This window comes from Pelophylax lessonae (assembly GCF_965119305.1).
Source record: "Pelophylax lessonae genome assembly, chromosome: 5".
Taxonomy (NCBI): domain Eukaryota; kingdom Metazoa; phylum Chordata; class Amphibia; order Anura; family Ranidae; genus Pelophylax; species Pelophylax lessonae.
Genome location: NC_138772.1, coordinates 449232968 through 449245198, shown reverse-complemented (window position 1 = coordinate 449245198; position 12231 = coordinate 449232968). Strand labels below are relative to the sequence as shown.

General features: G+C 43.0%; 1 protein-coding gene across 2 annotated transcripts in view; it reads left to right on the top strand.

The window, feature by feature from the left end:
• The first annotated feature begins 1171 nt into the window (after positions 1-1171).
• The window catches only part of LOC309557152 (uncharacterized protein C8orf89 homolog), a 53593-nt gene continuing 42533 nt past the window's right edge, over positions 1172-12231 (top strand). Inside the window, exon 1 of one of the 2 annotated variants that reach the window (XM_082259807.1) lies at positions 1172-1696. In XM_082259807.1, the coding sequence (XP_082115933.1) occupies positions 1485-1696 (212 nt within the window). In that variant the 5' untranslated portion in view covers positions 1172-1484. The remainder of the gene's footprint in view (positions 1697-12231) is intronic. The other variant, XM_082259808.1, reaches the window with a different exon arrangement.

Sequence of the window (12231 nt, the reverse complement as noted above, 5' to 3'; positions counted from 1 at the left end):
CTGTCTCCTGAATGATAGATATTTTAAGTTTGGATTGCCAGGGCAGTGCTTCTGTTGATTTGATGGGTAATGTAACCTCGCAACCTCTACAAGGAACACACTGAAATCCATGCTTCAGACAAACTACTTGTTACTTTTAATAGCAGTGTGTAAAGTGACGCACCAATCGTAAAAGCAGCTAGCACAAAAGGTGACTCTAACAACCCTTGTAATAAATGCAATCCAGGAAATGTGCAGCGCTAGATGAAAGTAATATGGTATTATAGCAAAAATTAAAGATTTTATAGGCACTAAACCCAAAACACCTGAGATGCAAATATATATAGGTGAGACAAAAAGTCCAATTAGTATAAGAAAGTTCATTCAATGTGTAGTTGACAGTTGTGCTATCAGCTCACCAGAAATAACAGATACAATAATCTGAAATTCATCAGGTATCACCAAGGTGCATAGGGAAATCTCCATCCATGAGCCTTCACCCAAATAATGCACTTACCAGATGGAGGATTTATGCAAGCATCAATCAATCAATAGTCCGTGCTCAGTCCTCTTCCGTAACTGTCATAGGTAACCTGGGGAGTTGTATCCAAAACACCACACTAGATGTAAAAAAAAAGCTCACCAGTGAGAAGCCCAGAAAAAGCTTATACAGTGTAGTATTTATTGAATGCCTTTAAAATCCCTAAAGTATAGCAGCATTTTAAAACATAAGTGCGCTTACAATGGGGGCCGCCACTCCAAACGCATGGGTGTAGTGATGTGATTTCAAAATGCAGACCCCTACTGATGTTTCGTGTCACACGTTCTCAAGGGAGGCGTTCCCTATGAGAATGTGCGTGGCACAAAATGTGTCAGCAGGGACCTGCGTACTGATGTCCCACTATCATGCTGCTATACTTTTTATGGATTTCAACACGTTTTGCTGGCTGCCATTTGGGTTGCCATTAAATTACAAAAACGTATGTGTTAATGTTGAAGTGCAACCAATCAGAATGCATCCTGTTATGGTCTGTGCAGCAGAGTGAAAACTGGTTGCTTTGGGATACTGCACCTAATAGAAATCCTAAAGCTGAAAATGACTGGACAGCACTGACCTGCCTAGTAACAGATGGCACAGTGCAAGGCTGCCTTTTCAGCTTGTACAACCAACCATTGCCAGCATATTGTACTCTCATTGTAATCCTAGCTATTGTGGTTTAGCTTGCTATTGCAGTTTGTTTATTAGGTTACTAGGAGACAGCCAATGCCACTTTGGAACAGAGGACTGTATTAGAAACAATCTCTCCGTTACTATATTTAATATTTATTCTTTGCTTCTGTATTCCTCTGCACCCATTTACATTGTAAAGCGGATGCTCATTGCTAGGTCAGATTATTGTATCCTCCTATACCCTTTGCAAGGAATGGAAGAGGATGCTTTCATACAATGTAGGGACATAACTGCAAAAATCTACATTGGATGTCTTGTTCCCCATCTACTCTAAATGATTATTTCCTGCTCAAACACATCCTGGTTTGAAGAAAAGATCTGTGATCGTCATGTTCCATGCTGCTGCTTTTGGGGTTCCTTGTCTCCTAGGTGCCTTGTAATGCTGTCTCTCCCACTGAAAGTGCCCAAATATGAGGAGGTGGAACAACAGGACACAGCAGCACAGCATAGGAGATGGGAGGATGGGCTTTCACAGCATCTCTCAAGGTAAACATTCCACAAAGATACATTGATGGGATAGACAGAACTTGGTAGGAATAGTTGTGTACAGTTTTTAAATTGTAGCTATACTAAACAAAGCAAGAAGTTACTCTATCGCAGTCTACCAGTCCTTTGATGTAATGGCTACAATGGTTTTCCTAATTTTCAGACCTTTTTCCCTTTATTTTTACCTGGTAATACTGCAAACAATACATTTCTCTTTCGTTCACTGACAGACACAGCTTCAAGTCTTCAGACCATTGGGTATTATGCTGTCACTCTTCAGGAGTAGGACTAGGTGGAAACCTTTTTGGTTACGCCCCTGGGGCAGTCCCAGAGGGTATACCATCCCTTCCTGCTGTAGGACTCCAGTTTTTTTTCTCCCTAGTCAGGAGTGAAGACCTGGCTCTCTGCTGAGATCTGCGGTCCTGGCATTTTTTCCTATTTAAATGGAATATTTTCTTTATTTTTGTTCCTGTGTGAACTACAGTCAACAGCCGGACTGGGCGACGCACTGTATACTGTAGATCCTTGCAGTCTTCCCAGTCTGGCCTACGATTGCGACCCAACTATTAGCTCTGCGGTAGGTTGGCCGCGGCATAGCCCCACTGGACAGAGTACATTGCTTCCGCAGACTGCTAAGGGCAAGGAACCTCGCCGTAAGTGGGGTCCTTTCTTTTCGGCTCATAAGAGGCCCTTTCGTCCAGCTGTCTCGCAGGAAAAGGGCTCGAGATCCACGCGTAACTTTGCGGGAGGTTGCAAGAGACCCTGGAATGGTAAGTCCAAAGCGGGCACTTCTGCTTCCGCAGACGAGCCTTCCCCAGCCTGAAAGGGCGCCCTCACCCACGTCTGGGGTGGGGGGACGTACTTGCTTCTTTCCAGATTCATGGACCTTGCTCATTCAGGACAAATAGGTCCACGAACTGATTTTGGTTCGGTTACAAGATCGAGTTTCGGTCCTGGCCTCCGGCAAGGTTCTTTCTACCGAGCAGTGCAGGACCTGTTAGCACAAGGAGTTATTGTGTTGGTTCCAGAGTCAGAACGTTTCCAAGGTTTTTATTCAAATCCGTTTACAGTTCCCAGGAAGGAAGGCAAGGTTCGTCCGATCTTGGATCTCAAGGCTCTGAACCACTTTGTGTGGGTTCAGAGATTTCGGATAGAGTTAATCCACACAGTAGTAGCTTTCCTGCATCAAGGAGATCTGCTGGCCTCTATCGATCTCAAGGACGCTTAACTTCATATTCCAATATATGTAGGGCATCAGCGTTTTCTTAGTTTTGCCGTTGGCGAGGAGCACTTTCAATTTGTGGTGTTACCTTTTGGTCTCGCTTTAGCTCCTTTGAGTTTTCACAAAGGTTTTGGCCCCAATTCTGGCCTTGCTATAGCAGAAGGGGATTGCGGTACTAGGTTACCTGGACGATCTGCGTGCAGAGTCTTCCTCGGCTCTAGAAGTCAAATTGGATGTTACGGTTCGAACTCTGCAGGAGTTCAGGTGGACACTGAATTTTCTGAAATCAGCACTGTCTCCATCCACAAAGCTGGACTACCTGGGTCTGACGCTGGATTCAGCGCCAGCCTGGGTGTTTCTTCCTCAGACAAAACTTCTGAAGCTCCAGGATGCTGTTCGGCTCCTGTTGTCCAACCATTGATCACACTCAGGACTTGCATGAAAGCACTAGGTCTGATGGTCTCCACCTTCGAGGCGGTTCCGTTTGCGCAATTCCACACCAGATCTTTGCAAAGGGAGATTCTGATCAAATGGAACAAGAATCCGCTGTCAATGGGCAATCTGATTCTGTTGAGTCAGGGTTTGAGGGAGTCTTTCATATGGTGGCTCCGCTCCCCAGCTTTACGTCTAGGGGATCAGTCTGTTTGGATGGGGAGGTGTCTTGAGAGTGTGTTCAGGTCGAGGTGCCTGGACTCGGGAAGAATCCAGGTTGCCGATCAACATCCTGGAAATTCGGACGATCAGTCTTTCTGTCTCAAAGGACGTATCGTCTGCAGGCATGCCCTGTGGTGATACAATCGGACAATGCTACAGCTGTGGCATATGCCAATCATCAAGGGGTCAAAAAGAGTGTGATTTCGGCCTGAGAAGTGGCCGGCATCTTGAGGTGGGTAGAAGGTTATGTTTCGGCCCTCTCTGCTATGCACATTCCGGGGGTAGAGATTTGGCAAGCGGACTATCTCAGTCGGCAGACATTGGACCCTGGAGAATGGTCTCTTCACCCAGAGGTTTTCCATCACCTGTGTCTTGTGTGGGGGATCACCGATGTGGACCTGCTGGCATCTTGTCTCAACAGGAAGGTGCAGAGGTTCGTACCAAGGTCTCGGGATTCTTTGGCCGACGCCACAGACGCTCTGGTGGCCCCTTGGGTCAGTATCGTCTAATTTACTCCTTTCCTCTGAAACAACTTCTGTCAAGACTACTACGCGGAATCGAGGTGGAAAGAATTCCAGTCATTCTGGTGACACCAGACTGGCCTCTTCGGTCTTGGTATGCAGGCCTGGTAAGGCTGGTAGCAGATGTCTCTTGGAAACTTCCTTTTAGGCAAGATCTTTGTCTCAGGGACCAATCTTTCATCCTGCTTTACAGTCTCTGGCTTTAACGGCATAGCTGTTGAAAGCCAGGTGCTGAAAGACAGAGGGCTGTTGGAGTCTGTGATTCCTACGCTTTTGAAGGCTTGGAAATCTACTTCCAGGAAAGTATATCATCAAGTTTGGAAGGCGCACATTACTTGGTCTGAATCTCGGGGGGTTTCTCCCTGTTCCTTTTTTCTGTTTCTCACTTGTTGGAGTTTCTACAATTGGGTGTAGATCAATGTTTGGCTCTGGGCACCCTCAAAGGCCAGATTTCCGCCTTGGCTATTTTTTCTCCAAAGGCCATTGGTGGCAAACTCCTTGGTTCACACTTTTGTGCAGGAAGTTTGCCATCTGGCTCCTACGGTGCGATCCCTGGTTACTCCGGGGATCTCAATTTGGTTCTGTGGGTGCTTCAAAGGTCCCCCCTTGAAAATATTAGAGAAATTGCTCTGCTTACTGTCGCAGAAGGTTGCTTTCCTAGTAGCAATTTGTCCGCCCGTCGCGTGTCGGAGTTGGCTGCCTTGTCCTGTTGGTCACCTTACTTGGTGATTCATAGGGACAAAGTGGTGTTGTGACCCTGTCAGGCTTTCCTTCCTAAGGTTGTCTTGGGGTTTCATTTGAATGAAGACCTTGTTACCGTCCCTATGTCCTAAGCCAAAACATCCTAAGGAAACTGCCTTGCATTCTTTAGACGTGGTAAGGGCGATTCGGGTGAACCTGGTGGTGACTGAACAGATTAGGAAATCTGATTCTTTGTTTGTTTTACGGATGGACTTCGTAAGGGGCAGGGCGCATCTGCTGTGACCATTTCCAAGTGGATCAGGCAGACAGTTGTGCAGGCCTACTCCATTAAGGCACTGGTTCTTCCTTTCCCTGTTTAAGCACATTCGACGAGGGTGCTTAGTGCCTCCTGTCATCAGTCGTCAGTGGTTCAGGTGTGCAGGGCCGCTATGTGGTCGTCACATTCACAAAATGTTATAAGGTGGATGTACTTGCATCTTCGGATGTGGCGTTTTGCCAAAAAGTTTTGGAGGCTGCGGTTGTGGAGACTTCCGCTTCTTGAGGGTGAAAATTTTTCCTGGTGGTAAGTTCGTTGTTCCTAGTTGAGCTCCTGTTGTTGTTACCTGGTTGGCTATGTTTAGCCTTGTTGGGAATTCTGCGTTTTTTGTGTTGTTTTTTTTTTTCCCCCCACCCCTCATGTTGACACTGCTTTGGGACATCCCAATAGTCTGAAGACTTGAAACTGTCTGTCAGTGAACGAAAGAGAAAACTGGATTTTTGTCTTACCGTAAAATCCTTTTCTCTGAGGTTCAATGACAGACACAGCACCTGCCCCTCTGTTGGGGTTGTTATTTGTTCTTCTGACACTGCTTGTTCCAAACTGGCGTCCTACAGCAGGAAGTGATAGTATACCCTCTGGGACTGCCCCAGGGGCATAACCTAAAAGGTTTCCGCCTAGTCCTACTCCTGAACAGTGACAGCGTAATACCCAATTGTATGAAGACTTGAAGCGGTCTGTCAGTAAACCTCAAAGAAAAGGATTATACGGAATTTACTCTGCTGTATCTTTGGAGGGGTACTGGTTCTTTCCCTGGGACAAGACTTCAACCATGTCTTTCTCTATTCTTCTCCAATACATGCTTGGGACAGGGGAAATAGTAGTTTACGAAAAATAACATGAAAGGAAGATGACATATTTTGATATCTGTTCAGGTCCCAGGAGGTGACAGAATACTGTATTTCTAGTAAGATCAAGGAGATATTTTCTGAAAATGTACTTGGCCTGTAAAAAAATAAATAAAATTGCAGCCACTACATCTAAGGACTGATAAGCTAAAATATATTAAAGTTTTCTTAGGTAATCTTCCAGAACAACGCTGAGAGATGGCTCCACCTACCTGCAATCAGGAAAAACATTATCCACTATTATAAAAAAAATAAACCATTCACCCTTGTGCCTTATTTAATTGTGTTTCCTCTGGCCAAACAGGAGCAGCACTAGTTTTATCTAATGCTTTTTAGGCTGTCATGATAGTTGCAGGGTGTCTGCTACTCCTTGTGACCAGGACAGTGGACCAGAAGGCAGCCTGGCCAGGGATGGTAGGAGAAAATTAGGAATTCTGCCCCCTGTCATGTTCTCTACTTTGCCCAGAGGATTCTCTCCCACTGGAGAGGCTTCAGTCATCCCCTCAGGAGTCCAGGCTTAGACCTCATGTACACAAAGCCTACTTTGACTGCCAGCCATGGGATAACGCAGCAAAATGATGCCATGATTTTGCTGCTCTCCTAACAGCAGCAGCTTCTAAACTCTGGTAAAAACCTATGTGTACATTGATACATAGGCTTCTATGGAGTTGAGTTTAGAAGCTTTGGCGAAAAAAAAAAAAAAACCCCACCAAAAGCTCCTACACTTGAATGTAGGAGCTGTAATGTACATGAAGCCTTAGTAAGCTTTCCTTCTTTTGTAGGTTGCCAGTTTTCCCTCCCTACCTTGCTGCCAGCCCATTTTTGTTGGCCCCCAGACATCGTACATGCAGTGGCGCTGCCAATGTGTGTCAGAGTGCTGGTTTCGAGAGACAAAGGGTAGGTAGGGGAGACCATGGATCTGCATGGTGACTCTTTCCTAGTTGGCTTGTTTCGGCAGCCGGTCCTGGTGGTCGTTGATGTTACTTTCAAATTAGGGCTTCCAGCGATAGTGATGCCACTTTCAGGAGATGCAGCTTCAGTCATGGAGACTAATGCTTGGACCCTGAAGATTAACCAGTTCCGGTCCAGGATGTGCGGACAAAATCTCGCGATACAGCGGGAGGCTACCAAGGGCCAGGGAGGAAAAACAGCGACTGCAATGGTGGTAGGTTGTGAACATTTTTTCCATCCACCTATACATACTGCAAGAGAACCTGGGGGAGGGGCCAGAGTCTCAAGGGCACCTGGCATGATTATTTATAGCTGCTGTGTATGTTCTATAGAGGGGTAAACCGTGTCAAAAAGCCAGTGCATCCGTCTGCCCTACAGATCCTGTACAACAGGAAGGCTCTAAAGTAAGTCAAAATAATTATTTTGTTCCTTTTTGACTGTTTTCCCAAGTCATCTTGCAGCACAGCTTCTGAGGAGAAAAAAAGCGCATCTTGCAAAAGAAAGTTGTCCAGCTTCTTGGAGCAGACCCCCCCTGTCAGGAATGTTTCGACAAACTAGTTAAAAAGGAGTTGGGATCTTTACTTAAGAATTTAATGCAGTGCATGAAAGAGGAGATAACCCTCGTTATCAATCATGCAGGAACCAGTTACAGGAATCAGTTAACAGTGATAACCTTTCTGTAATTTTCTGGTAGCAGTGCTCCCTCAATGCCAATTCTTGCAATAGCGGTAAGTATCCAGTTACAGTGCCTTGCGAAAGTATTCGGCCCCCTTGAACTTTGTGACCTTTTGCCACATTTCAGGCTTCAAACATAAAGATATAAAACTGTAATTTTTTTTGTGAAGAATCAACAAGTGGGACACAATCATGAAGTGGAATGAAATTTATTGGATATTTCAAACTTTGTTAACAAATAAAAAACTGAAAAACTGGGCGTGCAAAATTATTCGGCCCCCTTAAATTAATACTTTTTAGCGCCACCTTTTGCTGCGATTACAGCTGTAAGTCGCTTGGGGTATGTCTCTATCAGTTTTGCACATCGAGAGACTGACATTTTTGCCCATTCCTCCTTGCAAAACAGCTCGAGCTCAGTGAGGTTGGATGGAGAGCGTTTGTGAACAGCAGTTTTCAGTTCTTTCCACAGATTCTCCATTGGATTCAGGTCTGGACTTTGACTTGGCCATTCTAACACCTGGATATGTTTATTTGTGAACCATTCCATTGTAGATTTTGCTTTATGTTTTGGATCATTGTCTTGTTGGAAGACAAATCTCCGTCCCAGTCTCAGGTCTTTTGCAGACTCCATCAGGTTTTCTTCCAGAATGGTCCTGTATTTGGCTCCATCCATCTTCCCATCAATTTTAACCATCTTCCCTGTCCCTGCTGAAGAAAAGCAGGCCCAAACCATGATGCTGCCACCACCATGTTTGACCGTGGGGATGGTGTGTTCAGGGTGATGATCTGTGTTGTTTTTACACCAAACATAACATTTTGCGTTGTTGCCAAAAAGTTTGATTTTGGTTTCATCTGAGCAGAGCACCTTCTTCCACATGTTTGGTGTGTCTCCCAGGTGGCTTGTGGCAAACTTTAAACAACACTTTTTATGGATATCTTTAAGAAATGGCTTTCTTCTTGCCACTCTTCCATAAAGGCCAGATTTGTGCAGTATATGACTGATTGTTGTCCTATGGACAGAGTCTACCACCCCACTGTAGATCTCTGCAGTTCATCCAGAGTGATCATGGGCCTCTTGGCTGCATCTCTGCTCAGTCTTCTCCTTGTATGAGCTGAAAGTTTAGAGGGACGGCCAGGTCTTCGTAGATTTGCAGTTGTCTGATACTCCTTCCATTTCAATATTATTGCTTGCACAGTGCTCCTTGGGATGTTTAAAGCTTGGGAAATCTTTTTGTATCCAAATCCGGCTTTAAACTTCTCCACAACAGTATCTTGGATGCTCTCTGCGCTTTAAACGGACCTCTGAGACTATCACAGTGCAGGTGCATTTATACGGAGACTTGATTACACACAGGTGGATTCTATTTATCATCATTAGTCATTTAGGTCAACATTGGATCATTCAGAGACCCTCACTGAACTTCTGGAGAGAGTTTGCTGCACTGAAAGTAAAGGGGCTGAATAATTTTGCACGCCCAATTTTTCAGTTTTTTTATTTAACAAAATTTGAAATATCCAATAAATTTCATTCCACTTCATTATTGTGTCCCACTTGTTGTTGATTCTTCACAAAAAATTACAGTTTTATATCTTTATGTTTGAAGCCTGAAATGTGGCAAAATGTCGCAAAGTTCAAGGGGGCCGAATACTTTCGCAAGGCACTGTATATTACAATTGAGGCAGTCCTCGAGGCCAAAAGAAGTTGTAATTATGCTGCCATCATGCAGTAAAGTAATGCAGTCACAATTAGCCCACCTCGATTGTGAACCAATACTTGACAGCAACATCTGCTATTGGACGCCATATTTGATCAGGGAAATTTGCCCATATTAATAAAAAGCAATATAGGTGGATAAACCAGATTATGCTTAAAAAAAATTAATTAAATTAATAAATATAAAAGTTCATTAAGGGCAATAAAACCCATATGGCAGGGTAATGTACAGAACATTTAAACATGACCAATGGCCCTATAGTGGCATCACTCATATTACCTCAGACCAAAAATATGTTGAAAATTAATATAACAGTTAATATAAGGAAATGTAAAAAAAATTATTATTATAAAAATAACCAAATATAAAAATCAGGACTGGCAATAAATTAATAAAAAAATATAAATAAAAAGTGTTATGAATGCTATAGAAATGAGGTAAAAATTATTGAACATAAGACAGCATATTGAATGCTGGTGGGCTGACAATCAAACTTAAGCAGGAATTAATATTCAGCCATAAATATGCTGCCTGTAAACCCCGAAACATAAGTTAGTATTATCTTAGCTAAAAAGCTCAGTCACAAAAAAAAATAGCTCAATCAAAAAAAATTGCTGACAGCTATCTCCATTGTCACCCAACATTGAGTACAGTTTAGATATGGAATGTAATAGCGTCCCTTTTTGTACACAAATCTCTTCAAATTTTGTATATTGTAGTACCACCTTGTTAGGCTTTGGTAAAGTCCTCAGGAAGTGTCTGAGCTGAGTCGCTCTCCAACAGTCCAACTGGAAATCCCCTAAGGGGTCCACCAACTCCCTCTCTGTTATCCATCCCTCCGGTGTCATGAAATGGTCTACCTGGAAAAGACCCTTTTCCATCAGATCTCTAAATTTTTTGTCCTGATAGCCAGGTGTAAATTTGGGGTTTCCCAGAGCCGGGAATAAGGCGGAATATTTTCTTGTCAGTTTATATTGTTGAAAAATTTTTGCACAAGCTTTGATTGTAAGGCCTATGATCGGGTGCGATCTCATAGGAGCTATCAAGAAGTGGCTACAAAACTGAGCTCTTTCCAATGGTATTTCAAATTGAGCCTGTTCCATGATTGGCCATAGTTTTGTTTTCCTATGGCGACACCAGTCTACAAATCTACCCAGCTGTATGGTCTGGTAATACCTCCTCATATCTGGTACCGACAGTCCTCCTTCCTCTTTTCGTAGTGACGTAACCTTCTTACTCAATCCTAGAATGTTTGGCTGCCCATATGCATTCCTTCAATGTGCTGTCTATTTGTTTAAAATATTTCTGTGGTATAAATATAGGTAAAGTTTGGAAAAAGTACAAAAATTTTGGTAGGATGGACATTTTTACAATATTGCATCTGGCCATCCATGAGAATAATCCCTTACCCCATTTTTGCAGGAGGGTTCGTACAGATTTCATCAGTGCAGGAAAATTTTCGTCATACAGCTGGGAGAATTTCGGTGTTATTTGTAGACCCAAATATTTCAATGCTCTACTAGTCCACTTTAATCTAAAATTCGAGCTTAGCTGTTGCAGCAGTTCCTGTCCTAGCCCCACCCCCATTGCCTCTGATTTATTTACGTTTATTTTAAGATTGGACAATTCTCCATACTCAAACTCTCTCAAGAGATTCGGGAGTGAGATAATCGGATTGGTGAGAGTGAACAGCATGTCGTCCGCGAAGGCTGATATCTTGTATTTGAGTTTGACCAATTTATTACCTTTTAATATCTGGGTTTAGTCTTACATAAAAAGGGTTCCAACGTCAAAATGAACAGCAGGGGAGAGGGGGGACATCCCTGTCTAGTTCCATTCTGGATCGAAAAGTCTTCCGACAGCATGCTGTTCACTCTCACATTCGAAGGGTCCGAATAGATCCAGTTCAACATAGTTTCATCCATGCCCACATATCTCAGTACCGCCATCATGAACTTCCAACTTACTCTATCAAAAGCTTTTTCAGCGTCTGTACTTATAAATATACTTTTTATCTGTTTTTGCTGAGCTACATATAACAAATGGAATACTTTTATTGTGTTATCACAAGCTTCTCTTGTCGGCGTGAATCCTACTTGGTCTAGATTCACCAATTTTACTAGATGGTTTTGAATTCTGGTAGCTATAATTTTTGTGAATATTTTCAAATCTGTATTTAGTAAGGAAATTGGTCTGTAGCTTGAACAGGACGCTGGATCTTTATCTTCCTTAAGTATTACTGTTATGTGTGCTTGTAGAGTTTCTCTTAATATTTTCTTGCCTTTGCCCCATGCATTGAACATTTCCACCATGAATTTCTTTAACTGAAGTACATACGTTTTATAATAATGGATAGTATATCCATCAGGGCCTGGTGCTTTCCGTTCTTTAGAGTTAGAAATTGCTACATTCAGTTCATCTTCTGTAATCTCAGAGCCCAAATCCTCTCTCTCACTCTCTAATAAGCGTGGCATCTGAGATGTTTCTAAATATTCCTCTATTTGAGATAGCTTCAGGCTCTGAGATCCCAGATTGTATAATGATGAATAATATGTTCTGAATTCTTGGGCAATCTGTTTTGGAAATGCTACCTTGTGGCCTTTCCTCGTTATTATTTGTGGGACGTATGTATTTAGCGTCTGTTCACGGAGCGCCCTTGCCAGGGATTTGCCACACTTATCTCCCATTTCATATACGTTTTTACGGCTGATCCGTAGAGCTGATCTTGCTTTATAAAAAAGTATATCATTCATTTCCTTCCTTACCGCCATCAAGTTATCTTTCGTAGTTGAAGAGTTATTGTGTTTATGTGATGCTTCTAGTTTTTGCAGTTTTGATAAAAGGATCTCTAATTGTGCTGTTAGTTTTTTTTAAATTCTAGAACCATGCTTAATCAGGGTGCCTCTTATTACAGCTTTATGTGCTTCCCAG